Here is a 21,741-nt window from a genome sequence, read left to right as displayed (position 1 = left end):
CTTGTTCTGAGAAATGAAGGCTATTCCATGTGAGAAATTGCCAAGAAACTGAAGATCTGGTACAATCCTGTGTACTACTCCCTTCACTGAACAGCGCAAACTGGCTCTAACCAGAATAGAAAGAGGAGTGGGAGGCCCCGGTGCACAACTGAGCAAGAGGACAAGTGCATTAGAGTGTCTAGTTTGAGAAACAGACGCCTCACAAGTCCTCAACTGGCAGCTTCATCAAATAGTACCTGCAAAACACCAGTCTCAACGTCAACAGTGAAGAGGTGACTCCGGGATGCTGGCCTTCTAGGCAGAGTTCCTCCGGCTAGTGTCTGTGTTTTTTTGCCCATCTTAATCTTTTCTTTTTATTGGCCAGTCTGAGATATGGCTTTTTCTCTTCAACTCTGCCTAGACGGCCAGAATCCCAGAGTCACCTCTTCACTGTTGACGTTGAGACTGGTGTTTTGCAGGTACTATTTGATGAAGCTGCCAGTTGAGGACTTGTGGGGCCTCCCACTCCTCTTTCTAATCTGGTTAGAGCCAGTTTGCGCTGTTCAGTGAAGGGAGTAGTACACAGGATTGTACCAGATCTTCAGTTTCTTGGCAATTTCTCACATGGAATAGCCTTAATTTCTCAGAACAAGAATAGACTGACGAGTTTCAGAAGAAAGTTCTGGTGTCTCAACGTCTAACCCCCGAAGAAGCTCTAAAGCAGGGCTCATCAACTATATTCAGCCGCAGGCCAATCTTTTCTTGAGCGGATGGTCAGGGGGGCGGGAACATAATTACAAATCATTTGTAGACAGCAAATTGGCCTCAAGAAGCCCAAACAGATATATTATTTGACTAAAACATAATCATTTTAAACATTGCTTTGTATGCGATCACATATATCTCTACTGTGCGTGGGAATACTTTGGAACAGATTTCCAAAATTAAAATCACTTGGAGCTGATGATTTGCTGGTGTTTTTACAGTCTTTAGTGTTCAGAAGTAGAAGAAAAGAAAAAATCCATATAAAAAAAGAAACACCTGCCTGAGTTAGGGAACCCTGCTCTAAAGAAAATCATTTTCTCTTTCCACCACACCAAAGGATGTAACGTGGTTGATTTAGAGGTCCGCTCTAACACTGTATCTCACTTAGATTCTATACTCTCCTCTCTCCCCCCAGATGGACCCAGTTCAGAAAGCTGTTATGCATCACACGTTTGGAGTTCATCCCTTGACGAAGAGAAGACACGTCTCGTGCAACGTGTGCCAACTGAGATTCAACTCACAGGTGAGGGAGCTTCTGGAGATCACACGGGTCCAAATGCCCTCGATGAACCTGTGTTGTGTTGAGTCATATTAGACTGAATAACAAAGCACGACGGTCCACTCCTACTTGTTCAACCCATATTTACAGGATCCCAGAAGATGTTGATGAGGTCATACTTCCAACAAAGTCTTACTTGAAACATAAGACATAACAGGCTCATGGATCTTCAAAAGTATATGTCGTTTGTTATTAAAGGGGACACATTACATCCTTATATAAGATGTCAGTTGTGAAATAGCATACGATGTTGCTTGTCTCATATGGGGATGTGTCCTGAATAATATATCCAGCACAACATGCCGTCTTTGCAATCTAGGGCAACTTTCTTGTAAAGACTTTAAAGTTGGAGTAAGCAACTGTTATCTTGCAATACATGACAGCAGTTGTTTTTAATAATAAACAAAGTCGTTCTGATATACTAAAATGCATGGAATCTGACTGTTCAATTTCCTTGTTCTTACCATCAAATCACATTTTCCTACAATTGAAAACACATTTTTGAGCCAGGGGTAGTTAATTCAATAGCATTACAAAATGGCATCATCATACTTCCTCCAATAAGGAAGCTAGCTATCTATTCAGGGCCCCAATGTGCTAGTGATTTCTCAATGCGGCGGTTAATATTTCTTCAACATTGAGGTCTAGCTCAGAATAATCATCATCCATCCCAGGCATCAATCACAACTCCTGAGCAAACAGATAAAGATGATGTTTACCTATCAATTCTCTGTGGTGCCGAGATAGGGAGAAGAAATTTCAGTTTGATGTCACTTGGACATCAAAAATACTTGATCATCTTTGCAGATTGACTATATAGGAGTTTAAATTGGATGGAGAAACCTGGTGGACTTGGAGGTTGTTCGGGTGGTGGATGGTGCGTGTAGCTTAACTTACTTTAGTGAAGAACAGAATACCTGGACTTTTGAGTGGTGAAAAACAACTCAAATACATACAATATGATTTAATTAAAGGGGTCTTTCCATTGTACCGTGTTATTGGGATATTCACACCCAGTTTTCCTCTGCACTAAGTCAAAAGCGCCTCAATAAACTGACACAGCTCTCAAATGTCTTGGTCAAACAGTAAAACCATTTTTACCTCAAGAGTCATTCTTTAGAGGAGGATGTCTCCTCCCATTTCAACCTGAGGAGAGAACTACTGATGTTCTGATTGGTGACCAGTAAAACACAAGCCACAAACACACTCACTACCACCAAACCAGTCTCACACCGTGGAGAACTTCACACGGATTCTCTCCACCTCTTGCTTGGCTGTTGACAGACAATGTCAGTCTATAAAAAGGGCCTGAAGTATCTGCTTTTCTTCTTCTTCAACTTGCTGCCCTGGATCGATGAATGCATCCTTATGAGTGTCTCCATCTACCAAAGTGAATAGCAGTATTGCAGATGAAGCATTTCCAGCTCTAAACCTGAGTCATCATCATGGTGTTTGGCTTCCTGGGTTAGTGTTGGAGCTGTTGTGCCAAGGTAGGGGTGGTATACAGAAGATAGCCCTATTTTGTAAAAGACCATATTATTATTAGAGTCCATATTATGGCAAGAACAGCTCAAATAAGCAAAAATAAACCACAGTCCATCATTACTTTAAGTCATGAAGGTTAGTCAATCTTGAAAATGTCAAGATCTTTAAATGTTTCTTGAAGTGCCGTCGCAAAAACCATCAAGCGCTATGATGAAACTAGAACTCATGAGGACCGCCACAGGAAAGGAAGACCCAGAATTACTTCTGCTGCAGATGATAAGTACAATAGTTATCAGCCTCAGAAATTGCAGCCCAAATAAATGGTTCACAGAGTTCAAGTAACAGACACGTCTCTAGCTGGGGCGGCAGGGTAGCCTGGTGGTTAGAGTGTTGGACTAGTAACCGAAAGGTTGCTAGTTCAAATTCCCAAGCTGACAAGGTACAAATCTGTCATTATGCCCCTGAACAGGCAGTTAACCCACTGTTCCTAGGCCGTCATTGAAAATAAGAGTTTGTTCTTAACTGACTTGCCAAGTTAAATAAAGGTCAAATAAATAAAAAATGTCAAAAACTGTTCAGAGGAAACTGTGCGCATCAGGGCTTCATGGTCGAATTGCTGCAAAGAAATCACTACTAAAGGACACCAATAAGAAGAAGAGACTTGCTTGGGCCAAGAAACACAAGTAATGGACATTTGACCGTTCCTTTGGTCTGATGAGTCCAAATTTGAGATTTTTGGTTCCAGTTTTGATGTCTTTACTATTATTCTACAATGTAGAAAATAGTAAAAACAAAGAAAAACCCTTGAATGAGTAGGTGTGTCCAAACTTATGTCTGGTACTGTATATATAGAAATAATTCCAATGCAAGTCATTGGAGAGTGAGGCCTGCTACAGCATTCTCCCTCTTTCTCTCCCTCTCTCACAAGCACCATAACTCTGTTATGCCTTTGTTTGGACTTCTTTGTCCAGATTGGAATCTTTTTCCTTACACATGGTTTTATTGATCTAATTACACCGCCAGCAAGATATTTCCATACAGCCACCCCCATATACAGTAACATAGTGACTATAACCCAACCAAAAAATGTCAAATTTGGTATATTTTAAGCATGATTTAAAGAATGCACAGAACATTAAATACCATGTGGGAATGAATTTTAATTTTCTGTGCGTTGACATAAGATGTCTTTCTCACTTATAGACCATCCAAAAACGAATTACCTCCTTCCCCACCTTAATCAGGTCTGTGTCAAACCGCAAGTATCATTAAGGCAATTTTTCCACATCATTGCTCTAATGAAATATGAATTATGGTCTTGATTACACTAAACACTCATCCATATCACTTGTGTCTTCTGGCAAAAATCTACTGATGGCTTGGATACCTGGAGTATGATTTAAGGAAGCAATATATTGGAGTAAAGATAACATAGACATTAACCAGATTTCCATCCGACCTTTTTATGCGTGTAAAGAACATGTCGAATTAAAAATGTCATGACAGGCCTGATGGAAACAGCACATTTTGTCGGTAAACTTTCCAAATGTCAAACTTAGAAAATAAGCTCGACAAAGTGGGATATTTTTTGTTTCTGTAAAATATATAATGCGGTGGAAATGCATTTATTTGCACATATTGATAGAATAACCATCATATCGAAGTAAATTTTAAGTCACGCGATGATATTGTGTGCTCTTTCCACTACGACTCGTTACAGCAGGCTGTATATTAGGCTACAGATGAAATAAGTGATGATGAACTTTACAGGGTGGTAAAAGTGCAAGTTGATGAACTTGATGCTCCTTTCCAATAAATATCTAGCGTCTTATTCTGATGGCATGATAATCGATGCTTGGCTGCCGTTTGAAAAACAAAAATAATCTTGCTCTCATCGTGTAGGTAGCCTACCCGCACCGCACGTGCTGGGGTTCCTTGCAGCAGAGGATTAGTATTTTATGCATTTTCCAATGCCAATAATTGTCTATGACCTCCACAGACTAAATCAATTTAGGTTGAGTGCAGAGAAAAGGAGTTTTATCTGGAAATTTCCATTTTGTTGATTTGCTCTAATTGGCATGGAGAAAGCTCATTTTCTCCTAAAAATTGCAAACAGCAAGTAAGAATTCTTTGTCTCAATGGTTTTTACAGACGCTAACAATGCCTTACTGGGGATGCGGTTGGCACAAAAGGCAATACCATTTTTCCTAATACCTTCCTTTCCTGCCACGGGCAAAGTCAGACAGGAAGTATGTGGAGGTAAACAAGGAGGACTGAAAGTTTTTGCTTGTGATCCAGTCCACGAGTCGGGTAAATCCGTTGTGAAGGTGAATCTTGGACAAATCGTGTCTGGACTCTAAATTCAAACAGCTACATACATAATACATCAGACTATCACAGATTCACCCATCACATGGCCATTGATACTATACTGAGATGTGAGATAAAGAAAAAAAATGACATAACAGGCAAAGGAGCATGGATAACATTGTAAATATAATTGGACTAAACTGGTCTTTGTTATTGTCATGGATGTTCTTTTGATGCTGAACCCCTTTAAAGTTTGTGTTTAATCAGCACTATAAAAGGCAATGATTTGTGATGCCTGCTCACTGTGTTGTATATTTCATGGGTCACTGATTTGAGTTTGTTTTTGCTCATAATTTGGCCTGGTTAAAATTGAGCCTGCTATTTGTTCTTCTCACAGAGCCAAGCTGTAGCCCACTACAAAGGAACAAAACATACCAAGAAGCTGAAATCTCTGGAAGCTACCAAATGTAAGCTCAAAGGTACAGTGGTCACCAAGGAAACCACCAACCAGGAAGTCCCTAAGAGCATCAACCCTCCAGCAATGTGCTACAGCACTGGCAGGAAAGGTTGGTAATTTCCCTTTACTTTCCTTCCGTATCCCCTGTTTTTACCAATCCCCATCCACTCTCTCTGTGTGTCACTCTTCTTTGTCACATCCATCCAACAAATTTCAAAAGGTGCCGAGTCTCCCGAAATACCTGACCAGGACCCTTTGGTGTAAAGGTTGCAAAATAAACTGTGGGAGAACAGAAACGGTGTGCTGATAGTTCTCTTTCTCCACATCCATTTGTTTTCACCTGGATAACATTACTGTAAATGTTGTATACAGTGGGGAGAACAAGTATTTGATACACTGCCGATTTTGCAGGTTTTCCTACTTACAAAGCATGTAGAGGTCTGTAATTTTTTATCATAGGTACACTTCAACTGTGAGAGACGGAATCTAAAACAAAAATCCAGAAAATCACATTGTATGATTTTTAAGTCATTAATTTGCATTTTATTGCATGACATGAGTATTTGATACATCAGAAAAGCAGAACTTAATATTTGGTACAGAAACCTTTGTTTGCAATTACAGAGATCATACGTTTCCTGTAGTTCTTGACCAGGTTTGCACACACTGCAGCAGGGATTTTGGCCCACTCCTCCATACAGACCCTCTCCAGATCCTTCAGGTTTCGGGGCTGTCGCTGGGCAACACAGACTTTCAGCTCCCTCCAAAGATTTTCTATTGGGTTCAGGTCTGGAGACTGGCTAGGCCACTCCAGGACCTTGAGATGCTTCTTACGGAGCCACTCCATAGTTTTCCTGGCTGTGTGTTTCGGGTCGTTGTCATGCTGGAAGACCCAGCCACGACCCACCTTCAATGCTCTTACTGAGGGAAGGAGGTTGTTGGCCAAGATACATACATGGCACCATCCATCCTCCCCTCAATACGGTGCAGTCGTCCTGTCCCCTTTGCAGAAAAGCATCCCCAAAGAATGATGTTTCCACCTCCATGCTTCACGGTTGGGTTGGTGTTCTTGGGGTTGTACTCATCCTTCTTCTTCCTCCAAACACGGCAGGTGGAGTTTAGACCAAAAAGCTCTATTTTTGTCTCATCAGACCAGATGACCTTCTCCCATTCCTCCTCTGGATCATCCAGATGGTCATTGGCAAACTTCAGACGGGCCTGGACATGCGCTGGCTTGAGCAGGAGGACCTTGCGTGCGCTGCAGGATTTTAATCCATGACGGCGTAGTGTGTTACTAATGGTTTTCTTTGAGACTGTGGTCCCAGCTCTCTGTCAGGTCATTGACCAGATCCTGCCATGTAGTTCTGGGCTGAACCCTCACCTGCCTCATGATCATTGATGCCCCACGAGGTGAGATTGCATGGAGCCCCAGACCAAGGGTGATTGACCGTTATCTTTAACTTCTTCCATTTTCTGATAATTGCACCAACAGTTGTTGCCTTCTCACCAAGCTGCTTGCCTATTGTCCTGTAGCCCATCCCAGCCTTGTGCAGGTCTACAATTTTATCCCAGATGTCCTTACACTGCTCTCTGGTCTTGGCCATTGTGGAGTGGTTGGAGTCTGTTTGATTGAGTGTGTGGACAGGTGTCTTTTATACAGGTAATGAGTTCAAACAGGTGCAGTTAATACAGGTAATGAGTGAAGAACAGGGGGGATTCTCAAAGAAAAACTAACAGGTCTGTGAGAGACGGAATTCTTACTGGTTGGTAGGTGATCAAATACTTATGTCATGCAATAAAATGCAAATTAATTACTTAAAAATCATACAATGTGATTTTCTGGATTTTTGTTTTAGATTCCGTCTCTCACAGTTGAACTGTACCTATGATACAAATTACAGACCTCTACATGCTTTGTAAGTAGGAAACCCTGCAAAATCGGCAGTGTATCAAATACTTGTTCTCCCCACTGTATCTGATCATGGTGTCAAACTAGAGGAAGTTGGGAGCAGGAGGAAGTAGATACAGGAGATGTCGTGATAATGTACATTTACTACAGGAGACAGGCACCAGGACCAGATAAGCTTGACTCTCCTTTATCTTTCTAAAATGTAGTCAGTGGAGGCCCGGAGGCTGACCTCTGTCAATTCCATTAGTCTTACCGCTAAACCCATAGGACCTGGAGAACCAGAGTGCTCTCTGGGTTACCTCTGTCCACTACTAAAGTCTTCCTGTATCCATCTTTAATTGCCTCATAAAATGGCACCAATGAAACCTTGGACCATGGCTTTCCAGGATTAGGTCTGAGTGCCTCAGTCTAGGGCCTACAATCCAATGTTCCATGAGTAAGCGATTTTAAACCAGGAGCACATTTCTGGAGCACATACAAGCATCCATAATTGAGCTCAGGTTCTGCGATTCCTGTTCTCACTCTGAAGGCACTGCATTGTGGACCATCTGGTCCCACATGCTCACACCTGCAGAATAGGATCATTCACAATTTACAGAGAGAGTATCAACATATTTCAAAAGTCATAAGTTATTTATTCCAATGGGATGTTTTGTCCCCAAATTCTAGTCACTTTACCCCTACCTACATATACAAATTACCTTGACTAACCTGTACCCCTGCACATTGACTCGGTACCGGTACCCCCAGTATATAGCCTTGTTATTGTTATTTTATTGTGTTACTTTTTATTATTTTTTACTTTCGTCTATTTAGTAAATATTTTCTTAACTCTTTCTTGAACGCATTGTTGGTGAATGCTCGTAAGTAAGCATTTCAAGGTCTACACCTGTTGTATTCGGCACATATGACAAATAAAGTTTGATTTGAGTTGTGAAGGTAGAGTATACCAGGTAACTTTTTAATATAACTTTTGCTCCACAAATGGGGGATTTCGTCAATGTATGTTTTGGTCCTCCTCATGTTAGTTGAATTGAAACCCCCTCTAACGAGAGCTGATATCACACTTCAGTCTGGTACAAACCTAATGAATTCCAAAACAAGCTTTCGTTTATTCATCCGGTATGTCTTTGAGTATTTATGCACATGTTAGAGAAATGCAGACCAGAGCTCACTCGTAGGTGTGTCTCAAGAACAAGCCCACGTCTCACTATGTGGAAAATATTGTTTGCAAAATAATGTTTAAAAATAAGACCCTGAAAGGCCTCAAAGACAAACCATTAAACACTGTATCGGGAAAAGGAACAAATAGCCATAAATCATTTTCATCACTGACCTCCCAAAACACAACAAGCAGTTTTCTCCTCCACCTCACTATCGTGTCTACAAAGCGTGGGAGCGTCAGTTTATCAAAAGTGGTGTTGGGTAATGAATATTAATAGGCTCAGATGTCAGGGAAATTAATTGGCGAGGCGGGTAAACGCCACATTATCTTTGGGGCTGAAGTATTTAGTGGTATATCAGTGCCCGTGAGCTCCTCTAAGCGGAGGTCAGGGAAGAGAAATGGCTACTGAGAGCAGATATGAGGAATGGGGAGAAGAACTGCAGTCTCTGTTGATAGTGGGCACTCAGTGTTGATGCAAAACTTCTGCCAAATAGCCATTATAACACACATTCTGTGTACATGTGAGTTCATGTATTTTCTGTATGCATTTTGAGGATGTGTGCGTGCGTTTTAAACTTGTGAACTTTTTTTAACCTTTATTTTACTAGGCAAGTCAGTTAAGAACAAATTCTTATTTTCAATGACGGCCTAGGAACAGTGGGTTAACTGCCTGTTCAGGGGCAGAACGACAGATTTGTACCTTATCAGCTCGGGGATTCGAACTTGAAACCTTTCGGTTACTAGTCCAACGCTCTAACCACTAGGCTACCCTGCCGCCCTGTGGCTTCGAATGGACAGCCGGCCACAATGATATTGCATAGATTAGCCAATGGCTTAACCACTGCATGTCAAGCTGTGTGTCTGTGTGTGTGTCTGCGTGTGTGTCTGTGTGCGTGCCTGTGTGTGTCTGCGTGTGTGTCTGTGTGCGTGCCTGTGTGTGTGTCTGCGTGTGTGTCTGTGTGCGTGTGTGCGCATGCACGTGGCTAAGAAAGAGAAGAGTTGCCCATAACGCAGTCGCCATCTCTCAGTTCCAGTCCAGTGCCTGAGGAAATGTACCCTGATATTAGCTATTAAAGAGCAGATTGTCAGGGGAGCTATGCCTCATGCACTGACAGCAGCTGCACAATAGAACAGGCATGGGGCATGGGGGCGTGCTTAGGCTTGTTCAGCCATCAGTTAACCACTAAAGCTCCCCATGCACGTCTCCTAACCAACAAGGAATTCAAAGATCCAAATCTGTATGCACTGGGTTGGAAAAAGCCCTTAAACACAGACATGCATCACAAAGGGGCAAAGCTGATGACTCTGTGCATTAAAACCGCTTTTCACTTGCGTGGAACTAGGATTTCCTGTAAATGCCCTCATTTGCGAGAAGTTCTGAGGAGGTTTGAAGCTGTAGAAACTTTCCAAAAGGATTTTGTCTGGAGAATGAATTCCAATGAGGAAGGAGGGGCTGAATGAGTCAACGTAAGTTCTATGACCCCTGCTGTGAAATATCTCAAAGATAACTTTGCTCTGTTATCCAAATGATAATCACGACCATTATAAATACACTTCCTTTTCAAAGCTACTTTATCAAGATCCTAATCACAGTAGATTCAAAACTGCCTATGTAGTTGGCCTGAAATTAAAAATGAAGAAAGGAAGGAATGCCTCACAACTGCAGGGCCTTGAGGGGTTTCTGTCCTTTAAGTCATGGTGGCATATAATGGGGCCCAATCATTTTAATTAAAGAGCTTAATCCAGCATCATTGAGAAAGGTAATCAGATCTCAGGGGGAGCTCTGTGATTGCCTGGAAGCCTAACGAGAGTGGAAGGATTTGAGAAGAGCATTTCTGCCAAAGGAAATCTCCTGGGAAAACTGAGAGCTATAGAGGTATAGAAACAGGCAATGTGGGCCTCCCGAATGGCACACCGGTCTAAGGCACTTGGCTCATCGCTCCCTAGCGACTCCTTGTGGTGGGGCCGAGTGCCTGCAGGCTGACGCCAGTCACCAGTTGAGCGGTGTTTCCTCCGACACATTGGTGCGGCTGGCTTCCGGGTTAAGCTGGCGGGTGTTAATATATCCTCTCTGGTACTCTCTGGTACACCTCGACAACAGCCAGTGAAATTGCAGGGCGCCAAATTCAAAACAACAGAAATCCCATATTTAAAATTCCTCAAACATACAAGTATTATACACCATTTTAAAGATAGACTTCTTGTAAATCCAACCACAGTGTCCGATTTCAAAAAGGCTTTACTGAGAAAGCACACCATGCGATTATGTTAGGTCAGCGCCTAGCCGCAGAAAACCATACAGACATTTTCCAACCAAGGAGAGGTGTCACAAAAGTCAGAAATAGTGTTAAAATTAATCACTTACCTTTGATGATCTTCATCTGATGGCACTCCCAGGTATCCATGTTAGACAACAAATGTTTGTTTTGTTCGATGAAGTTCATCTTTTTGTCCAAATACCTCCTTTTTGTTTGCGTGTTTAGTCCAGTAATCCTATCGCAAAAGGCGAGGGTACTAAGTCCAGAAAAGTTCCATTACAGTTTGTAGAAACATGTCAAACGATGTATAGAATCAATCTTTAGGATGTTTTTATCATAAATCTTCAATAATATTCCAACCGGACAATTCCTTTGTCATTAGAAATGAAAGGGAACAGAGCTCGTGCTCACGGCCGCGCACGTGACTAAACTAAAGGCTTTCAGCCTGACCACTGCTCGCTCCCCTTTCACAATAGAAGCCTGAAACAACATTCTAAAGACTGTTGACATCTAGTGAAAGCCTTAGGAAGTGCAATCTGACCCCATAGACACAGTATATTGGATTGGCAATCACTTGAAAAACTACAAACCTCAGATTTCCCACTTCCTGGTTGGATTTTTCTCAGGTTTTCGCCTGTCATATGACTTCTGTTATACTCACAGACATCATTCAAACAGTTTTAGAAACTTCAGAGTGTTTTCTATCCAAATCTACTAATAATATGCATATCATCGCCTCTGGGCCTGAGTAGCAGGCAGTTTACTCTGGGCATGCTTTTCATCCGGATGTGAAAATACTGCCCCCTACACCAAATAAGTTTTAACTCTACCTTCGCCTGACTCTACCGTCGCCTCTCCCAAGCCCATTGGGGAGTTGCAGTGATGGGACAAGAACAAAATTGGGGAGAAAAGGGGGGTAAAAAAGAAACAGACGACAAAAAGGACGGGAAGCTCTCCAAGAGGGTCATGATAGCTGTCTCTTTTTCCCAATCAAATCCCCTCTTTCTTTGTGGCATCCTCTCTCTCTCTCTCTCTCTCTCTCTCTCTCTCTCTCTCTCTCGCTCTCTCTAATTGTGTCCCTCTCTTTTGATTTGATTTTTTCTCTTCCCCCTTTCCTTCCTTTCCTGCCCCTGCACTTCCTCATCTTTCTCTCACTTACTGTATTTTTCATTCCCTCTTTCTCTCTCACTGTTACATTCCTCTCCCTGCTCTCTTTCCCTCTCCAATCTCTCTTTCTCATTCCATCTCCTTACTCCTTTCCTTATTTACTCTATTACCCCTTGTGTCCCCTTTTTCTCTCTCTCTCTCTCTCTCTCTCTCTCTCTCTCTCTCTCTCTCACCCCCCCCTCTTAGCCCATAACTGTCAGTCCCCACCCGCTGCCTCTCTAGATTGATCACAGTCATTACCTTCATTAATGAGAGGTGATTGAGTTCTTAACAGAGCCAGTTAGGTCACAGCGAGTGGGGATATGGATTACTGGAGCCTTCCCAGAGTAGAGGGCGTTTTAGGCCAGCCAAAGTACACTATAATCACCTGCTCGCGAAAGGCAAATGGCTCTTTAATGGCATTATGCAAGATGAGTGCACTGCAATGCAAGAACAGACACATGTATGTGCCTACATTGCCTTTTGAACAGGTCGCCCTTGATTGAAATAGAGGTGGGTCACTGAAATGGGATTTCCTGTTTAAAAGATGAAGCAATGAAGAGACACATCCATGCTTGTGTGTGAACAGTACACAACCACACACATACTGTATATACTCACCACAAAAACACAGTGTACATAGAGAGAGTACATACTCAAAAGCACATGTATAGAGACACGCATGTGCGCATGCAAGCACAACACATGTATGGTGACAGACAAACTACAAAAACACATTTAACCCTGCTTTTCAAGGACAAATCAAATCATTATCTCGTGCTGAAAACCTGCCCACAGAAGGAGGTAGGTTGACAGCTCTTGGTCTTTAGTGACTTGGCTTTGATTGAGGGATTGGCATAGTGTGACTGCGGGGTGTTTTGATACCTGGCACTCAAAAGAAGCCTGGGAGTAGCTGGATAATAATTGCAGGGGGGTAATGGGGCACTGTTAATGTTTTCCTCTTAGCATAAATAGTATTCATCAGAGACAAGGTGAGGCCCACCATCAATTGCCATCCAATTAAGGATTCACTCAAATGCTAATTATGGTGGCTTTATGCGATATAACAGAAATATCAAGTATCAAAGGTGTCAACTAGTGTTAATGGTGTATACTGTAATTTGGATATTGTAGAGTATTATAAATTAAATGAATTCACTATTGATTCGCTCTCTTGGCTGGCGATCTTCACTCTGTGTCATTGCAGTAGAGAGAACTGAGAGGAATTGACATCGATCAGGGGATGCTGCCAAGACTAACATTTTATTTTGGTAAATGAGGAGCCAGTTCACAGTATTTTTTATACCGACTTGTGTTGTTTCTCTCATCAGATCTCATTGATCCATAGATGACTTTGATCTCCATACATGAGACAATTATTTTTGGTGCAGTAGTCGTCTTGTAACAGGTTATTTCAGCAGGGAAGGTCAATTAACATATCTATCGCCCTCTGCAGATGGCTTTCCAGGTGCATCGCCACTCCCACTATCTCCTGTGCTCACACTGGCTCCAACCCTGGGATCCCTGACATCAACCCTGGCACCCATGACATCAATGTTACCACCCCTGGCACCTACGCTGGCATCGAGTCCCAATTCATCCACAGGGACAGAGACTACCTCAGCTACAGGATGGGATGACAGGGCCTCGCCCAAATCCAGCTCACCTTTAGAACCAGACATGGAGGTGGAGCAAGAGGCTGAGACAGACCCGGAGACAGAGGAAGAGAAAGCCAGGCGTCTGCTCTACTGCTCGCTCTGCAAGATGGCCGTCAACTCGGCATCCCAACTGGAGGCTCATAACAGCGGTGAGAGGACCTGCCCTCCTCTCAGTCCCTCCTGTCCCTAGGGGCTCAATCACTAACCCTGAATAGTAGCTCTTAAATAGAGTTCACTCTTCTGTCAATGTGAAGAACACAGCCAATCATGTCCATCATTAGATTGGTAGGGTCTATTCATTGGCAAATAATGTCAGTGCCTCTCAATGCTGTTAACATAATAGTGGCAAATGACTGTGGATGCAAATGCCTTATAGACCTTATTGTGACTCACTTTTTCCTAATTTATCATCCAGGTACGAAGCACAAGACCATGCTAGAGGCCAGGAGTGGTGTGGGCTCCATCAAGTCCTTCCTCCGGCCAGGGGTCAAGAGTAAGCTGGCTCCGCCCACCAAGGCAGCCACGGGCCTGCAGAACAAAACATTTCACTGTGAGATCTGCGATGTGCATGTCAACTCTGAGACACAGCTAAAGCAGGTGGGATACACCAGGGTGTTACATGAACATTAGCCATTGTATATTATCACAGTTCCATGAGTGAAAATTGTGAATTTGTTTAATGGAAATTGTTTGAATTCACTATATTTAAATGTCATGTTCTTATCAGTGGTATAACTGTATCTGTCGCTCTTGGGTTCGTTGAAGTAGTGTCTAATTAGAAATGATTACTAAGCCTACGTAATATAACCTTGAAATGACAGAGAACAGTTTTCCGGCATTGATTACACTAAATGAATAGAAACAAATGAGTAGGTAGGCTTTCAAAACTGGTTGAATGGAACATGTCTTAAAATTGAATTGGCAAGTTTTTTTATATATATATTTGGACTTTTAGAGTGCTGCATTGATCATGCAATTTTGACATATTGTATTTACTAGCTATTTTCTTGTTTTAATTTGTACCTCTACTGCTGACAACCCTTCCGAATCAATTAGTGGTGTTCTGTACTCCTTGGTCTTTTTGAGGCCTCTTAACTCTTAAGGATGTGCCCTTTTTTTCAATTTCCGCCTAAAATGACATACCCAAATCTAACTGCCTGTAGCTCAGGACCTGAAGCAGGAATATGCATATTCTTGATAACATTTGAAAGGAAACACTTTGCAGTTTGTGGAAATGTTAAATTAATGTTGGAGAATATAACACATTAGATCTGGTAAAAGATAATACAAAGAAAATAATGCGTATTTGTATTGTTTTTTTGTACTGTCATCTTTGAAATGCAAGAGAAAGGCCATAAATGTATTATTCCAGCCCAGGCACAATTTAGATTTTGGCCACTAGATGGCAGCAGTGTCTATGCAACGTTTTAGACTGATCCAATTAACCATTGCATTTCTGTTCAAAATGTTGTATAAAGACTGCCCAAATATGCCTAATTGGTTTATTAATACATTTTCAAGTTCATAACTGTGCAATCTCCTCAAACAATAGCATGGTATTATTTCACTGTAATAGCTACTGTAAATTGGACAGTGCAGTTAGATTAACAAGAATTTAAGCTCTCTGCAAATATCAGATAGATCTATGTCCTGGGAAACGTTCTTGTTTCTTACAATCTCATGCTAATCACATTAGCCTACATTAGCTCAACCGTCCCGCGGGGGACCCACCGATCCTGTAGAGGTTTAAGTAAATCTAGGACCAATCACTTGTGGTCTCACTCTTTCTTACTCTATAACCTTACTGTCCTCTCCATCTCTCCTCCAGCACATCAGCAGCAGACGTCACAAAGACCGAGCGGCGGGCAAACCGGCCAAACCCAAATACAGTCCCTACAGTAAACCCCCAAAAGTCCAGGCCACACAACCAGTAAGTCCCTCCTTGTCTCAATACTGACAAAATACAGAATCATAGGAATCACCTAAACAATCAGAAAGTCTCCACAAATCTATGTCACCAAGATGTGAGAGACACGATTGAGGGTATCTCTTTCTTGTTTTGTAATTTAAAACGGTGTTCTTCATTATTTGTTTATTTAATAACCCCTGGATATGAAGTTGATACGGTTTGTGACTTTACAGGCCTAGTAAAAAATTAAGGTCTGAGACCGACATGCTAAAGGTGGAATGTATTGGGGATTCATCTGGGGCCAAAAAAAATGAAAGTCGAGTTTCCATCACGGGTCTCATAAAGTAGCAGACAGAGATAACTTGCGACCAGGCCCAGGGGTTGACAATCTGTGGGAAATGACACATCTAAATCCCATCATCAACTGTATTAACCCAGAGGAGACACTTATATATGGAAAGAGCAAAGATTCCTCCCAGTAGGTTAGAATACATGAGTCAGTTGATTGACAGCACATAACAATTTCCATCTTGGTGTTCAGAGGAAGCTCCATTTCCCTATCACTAATACAGAAGACGATTTCAAAGGGCTCCATTGACCTTCAAACCCATACTCTCAGACACTGATTGAGTTTTTTGTTCTGTCTTTCTCTCTCCCTGTCTCTCTCTCGCTCTGTCTCTCTCGCTTTCTCTCTGTCTCTCTCTCTCTCTCAATCTCACTCTCCAGGTGAAGCTGACAGTGGGGAAGGAGTTGTGCCAACCTCAGATCACCCAGATAATGCCCGCTCACCTGGCAGCATTGGCATCAGCAGCAGCAGCCATGGGCTCGGCCTTCCCCGGCCTCCGCTCCACCCACGCTCACTCCCATGGCCCCACCCTTTTTCAGACACAGACCCTCCCTGCTGCCCTGCTCCGCCCCGCCCCCGGGCCTGTCAGGACCTCCCATACACAGTTACTGTTTGCCCCCTACTGACTCACAACCCCACCCTATAGACTCTATGGACTTCCCATGACGGCCGTGCCACGGAAGTTGTTATGAACCAGAGTCCTCTTCCCTCTGCTTATCCCTTTATACATTTGGACCATAGGCCACCTTCACCAGAATATGGGGATAATAGGCACACAGGTATTGTTTAACCCATACTGCCAGATAAACCCTACTGGGCTGGCCAGACCTCCTGTTATGGATTTCCCAAGGAACCCATCAATGGCCTAGAATTGATTAGTGTCCCCCTTCCCTCTGCTGTGCCCCCTACATTCAGAGAAGAACCACACCGGAACGAATAATGGCTATAATAAACAGATGGGCGCTGTGTTTTTAGCGATCACCTGCTGGGTGTGAACGATCCAACATGTAGAATCATGGGGAAATAACCTCAAATAATAGCCGATATTCTGGTCAGTGGCGATAGGACGGCCACCCACAGCTTTTAACCAACCGTTTGTCGTCCTGGTGTGTTTCCTCTGAAGACTGCGATCTTCACCAAAACATATGGACTCCAGACAACCTGAAGCATTACATCTGGACTACTGCCCACTCTATTCCATTTGGATTACTACTGTTCTACAGTATTAACCCTGCATTTCCCCTTCCACTTGACTACAGGCCAGTCTCTTCATTACTGTGGAACCACCCTGGCGAATCTACTCGTTCATCTTCACAGAGTCATTGACTCATCACAATTCCCTCCTATAGTAGCTAGTACTTAGTCGTACCCACACAGACACCCCTTCTAGTATTACAGGGCTACTTAGCCCCAAATGTTCCTGTGCCATTCTCTTGCCCTTGAATCATACCCAAGAACAGGACTTGGAGTTATATTGTACTGCAATAATGTATAAGACAAACCAGTGAACTATGCAGTGTCATTTCTGTCTAATGCGAGGCACAGTTTGAGCTATAAATGTGTTCTAGGGATATCATATTTGCAGAGATAGTGTCGCACTAAGATCATTGCTTCAGTGGAGGTAGTTATCACTCACGGCTGATACGGATCTCCTCTTTTGCTGTTTGCACTTTAAGTCCCCCCTCTGCAGTGCATTAGCTGGCTAGAGTACGTGTTGTAGTTCCTCTTGCATTACGTGTATGTGTGTGTTGGTGTGTAAGTGTTTGTTTCTTTGTGTGTGTGCGTATGTGTGCGGGTGTATATGGGTGTTTGTGTGTGACCTTGCCCTCCACCTTAAAGCCATCCCAGCTGACACCCAATAACCATTCTGAATGACCACGTCGCGGTTTAAAGGGACCACTAAGGCTTGTGTATAATATCTGTTAATGTGTAAAAGATGAACAATTTCAAATAAAAGAGTCTTACTTTGTTAACTTTGTTGATGCTACAATTCACCAATGGGCCTGTACCGTTGCACATGCATGTAGAAAAATGTACGCACAACCGTAAGTCACTGGATAAGAGCCTCTGCTAAATGACTAAAACGTCAAATGCACACGTTATAGTGTCACATAAACATACAACACAATTGAAGGCTCTCAACGATTGCCGTTGTTTGTCATGAGTCTTTTTCTGGAGGCAGCGCAGCAGAGTGATCACTAGCTGGCACAGCCACAAAGTCATACAATCTGATGTTTTACCTAACCCTAATGCCTAACCCTAACATTTAAATTAAGACCAAAAAGCAACAAAAAAAATAAAAACATGTTTCTTTTTACAATATAGTCAATTTAAGGGGAAATCATCCTGTTCTGCCTCCAGGACAAGACTCATTACAATAAACGTCAACCTGCAGATTGCTTCCCATCAGGAAGTAAAATCATTGATAAACAGGTTTTGGCATTAGCAATTTGAGCTAACCAAAACACTATAAGTCATCAGGTACATATCGTAGACATTTGTTCAGTCTGTCTGTGGTCCAGTCCATGAACCCATAAGGCTGTGCGTCAATCCCCAGTCTGTAGCATATCTGCCCAAAGACTCCTGACAACATTCCTGACACACACAACTCCCCTCTCCAGCCAGAGGGAGCTTACTTCCAACCCTAATCCAACTCCAAAAGCAACAAAGCAGGCCGCCTGATGACCAGAGAGCAAGACATGAAGTGTGTGACAAAATACAGGAGGGTTTATTTCCAAAATATTAGCACCTTACATTTATCACCTGTTTATTAGGACTCCTGAGAAAACCACAGATTGGATTGATGAATTGCGTCCTACTCGATGCCAACCTACTCGATGTACAGGCAGGAGGATGTGTAGTAACACAGTAGGAACAGGCTCTGAAGTCAGATACCCTTGGGACACAAGGGCAGATTCCGACAGCGTGTCTGTCCGTGTTCACCTGGGATTCCACAGTGTGATAAGTGCCTCAATTAACATTCCACGTCCATTACAACTTCATATTTCTTCCATCCGGTTTTATACCGTTTTGAAACCTGGCGCTGTTATCTTTGACTGAACACCTGCATCACATGCCAGTTGGTTTTTACAGTCTCATGTTTCAGCAGACTGCTTTCATGCCTTTCATGGTTGAAGTTAGGATAGGGATTTGATTAGTCCCAGTCAAATATTTTTGTGAGAAGGTAGAATTATTGGAGTGCTCAAAACAACAAATTAAATCCTAATGTAATCCTAATGTAATCCTAGTGTAATCTAATGTAATCCTAATGTAATCCTAGTCCAAACATAGGTCAGAACACAGAGTTTTTGAGGTTTGGTTTCGAAATTTGTCTAAAATGTGCCGTTTGCCTTTTCTTTTTCTCGGTCTTAAAGAGCTATACAGTACCTTTGACCTTGGCAATAAAGTTAGCCTTAAAAATGAGAGCAAAGCCCACAAGCTTCGGCTTGTTTAGGAGTCTATGGTTACCATGCAGTTCAGATCGACCAAGACACAACAACATTACAAACATGTTTCCCCAAATGTATTGGAATGAGTTTGTTTGAATGGAACTGAGATCCAAACATAAGTTAAGGAAAGCATTTACATGCAAACAAATAGCCCAACTAAGTTTTCTGCTCTCCACATTGTACAGTGTAGCTATTGTTGACATCTCCCATTGGCTCCAAATCCACCTTCATTCCGAGGCTTTGTCATGTCCAATATCAACATGCGGAATCACTGAGTCAGAGGGAGAAGAAATTGGCACAAATAGTATACAAATAAATAAATAATACTAGCCTTGATTACTAATGTTGTCATGGATTCATTGCATGCATACAGAAACCCTTACTCAGTTAGCTCAGATTACTACTGGCTGACCCCTCACACTAAATTAGTATATGACCCGCCCTTGCCTTGCTCTCCTTGGCCACATCAATTATTCAAACAGATGTCACTCAAGTGAGACGGAGACTGTGACCCTAATGAATAACCTGCCGCCATAAACACACAGAGAGCGTGTTGGACCAGTCTGAACGGATCTGAGAGGTGCTATTTATTACAAGGAGAAAGAACTAGTAAAAGGGAATGGTTCCATGTCAGTGATTGGCCAATATATCAGCCAGTATGATGTTATAAATGCTTATACTGCTCCATGTCTCTTCTAGGAACCAAATAAGCGTTGAAATATAACATATTAATATATATCTAACTGAGGCAATATGGGAGGAGTAGCCTACCTATAAAAGGGCACTATGTGTGCAGCAACTACTCAGCTACTGCACAACATTCTGAGAACCATATGTTTCTTAGAGTTTGTTGTGAGCGTGGTTGTCTTATGATTATTTTGCATACAACATTCTAGGAAAGGTGCAGGATATCCAGCTAGAGCGAAACATTCTGAGAACCATATGTTTCTTAGGGGTGAATTTCAGTACTTCAGCATAACGTTTTCTGCAGGTTTCCTCATGGTTCTATTTAAAGTCGTGTTCTCAGAGCATTAAGAGAACTTTCCATAAAAACCACAAGAAAACACAAGTAACGTTCAAATAACATAATAAGAATATACACTCCGTTCTCTGGGTCAACAAAACTCTCTCCATCCTCTGTCTTGTTAAGTGTGCTCAGATGTGTTGGCCGCACCCACTAATTGGCCACACCTGATCTTAATTTTTTTTTAAATGTTTAACCAGTAAGTTGACTGAGAACACATTCTCATGTAGAGCAACGACCTGGGGAATAGTTACAACGGAGAGATGAATGAGCCAATTGGAAGCTGGGGATAATTACATGTCTATGATTTGGAATTTAGGCAGGACACTGGGATTAACACCCCTACTCTTATGATAAGTGCAATGTGAGCTTTGGTGACCACGTCGTCCCATCCGAAAGACGGCACCATATACAGGGCAATCCTCAATCACTGCCCTGGGATATTTGCTTTTTTTTTCAGACCAGTGCCTTCTACTGGCTCTCCAACACCACTTCCAGCAGCATCTGGTCTCCAATCTAGGGACCGACCATGATCAACCCTGCCTAGTTTCAGAGGCAAGCCAGCAGTGGGATGCAGGGTGGTATGCTGCCCACTTCTGTTCTCAGAATGTTTAAAAAACGTTCAGTTTTACCAGCCAGGAAACTTACAGTTTAATTTCCAGAACCAATGGGAAACCAAAAATGTACATTCCCACAACTTCCAAAGAACCTCCAAAGAACCAAATGTCAAAATAACCATGCTGGGTATGATCTAGAAGGCAAGGTTATACACTTTATAGAGTGCTTAAGAAAATGAAAGTGCCCCTGGGCTGAGTGTAAGGTTGTGTAAGGTCTGCAGAAAGGTTGTATAATTGTGTGCGCGTGTGTGTGTGTGTGTTCAGTGTTCTCTATCAATGTCAAGTGCCTATCAAGATTTAGTTGACAGGAAATATTCAAGCTATGATGGAGATAATGTAAACTGTTTACCAATGACACATTTTGGTTAGTCATTTTTTGAAACAACTTACTGTAGATGACATATCCCTGCAGGCAACTGCCTGGTTCTGATAGTTGGGAATTTGTGTTATAGTTTCAGTGTCGCTGTCTCCTTCTCATCACCTGATATAGAAATATAGCAGTAATATATGCAGTCCAGGAGAGTTATCATGGTAATAGAACTGTCAGGGAAGTGACATCTCAGGGTTACGGTGATGACATCTAGGATAGGTGATGCAGGCTGACAGCTAAGGAGATCACACCAGATAGCAGCTGTGACTTTCTGGAAGTGTCACCTTGTGTTTCATGTCAACTGCAGGTTTTATTTTTTATCATTTTTAATTTAA

At 42.3% G+C, this 21,741-nt stretch overlaps 1 protein-coding gene across 2 annotated transcripts in view; it reads left to right on the top strand.

The window, feature by feature from the left end:
* Positions 1–17,919, top strand: part of LOC115141122 (zinc finger protein 385D-like) — a 36,331-nt gene extending 18,412 nt beyond the window's left edge. For both annotated transcript variants that reach the window (XM_029679781.2, XM_029679782.2), the window contains exons 3-8: positions 1,160–1,267; positions 5,496–5,664; positions 13,490–13,840; positions 14,107–14,288; positions 15,520–15,621; positions 16,327–17,919. In XM_029679781.2, coding sequence (XP_029535641.1) covers positions 1,160–1,267; positions 5,496–5,664; positions 13,490–13,840; positions 14,107–14,288; positions 15,520–15,621; positions 16,327–16,572 — 1,158 coding nt within the window. In that variant the 3' untranslated portion in view covers positions 16,573–17,919. The remainder of the gene's footprint in view (positions 1–1,159; positions 1,268–5,495; positions 5,665–13,489; positions 13,841–14,106; positions 14,289–15,519; positions 15,622–16,326) is intronic.
* The last annotated feature ends 3,822 nt before the right edge of the window (positions 17,920–21,741 follow it).

Source organism: Oncorhynchus nerka, linkage group LG14 (genome assembly GCF_034236695.1).
Source record: "Oncorhynchus nerka isolate Pitt River linkage group LG14, Oner_Uvic_2.0, whole genome shotgun sequence".
NCBI lineage: Eukaryota > Metazoa > Chordata > Actinopteri > Salmoniformes > Salmonidae > Oncorhynchus > Oncorhynchus nerka.
This window is presented reverse-complemented; position numbering and strand designations above follow the sequence as displayed.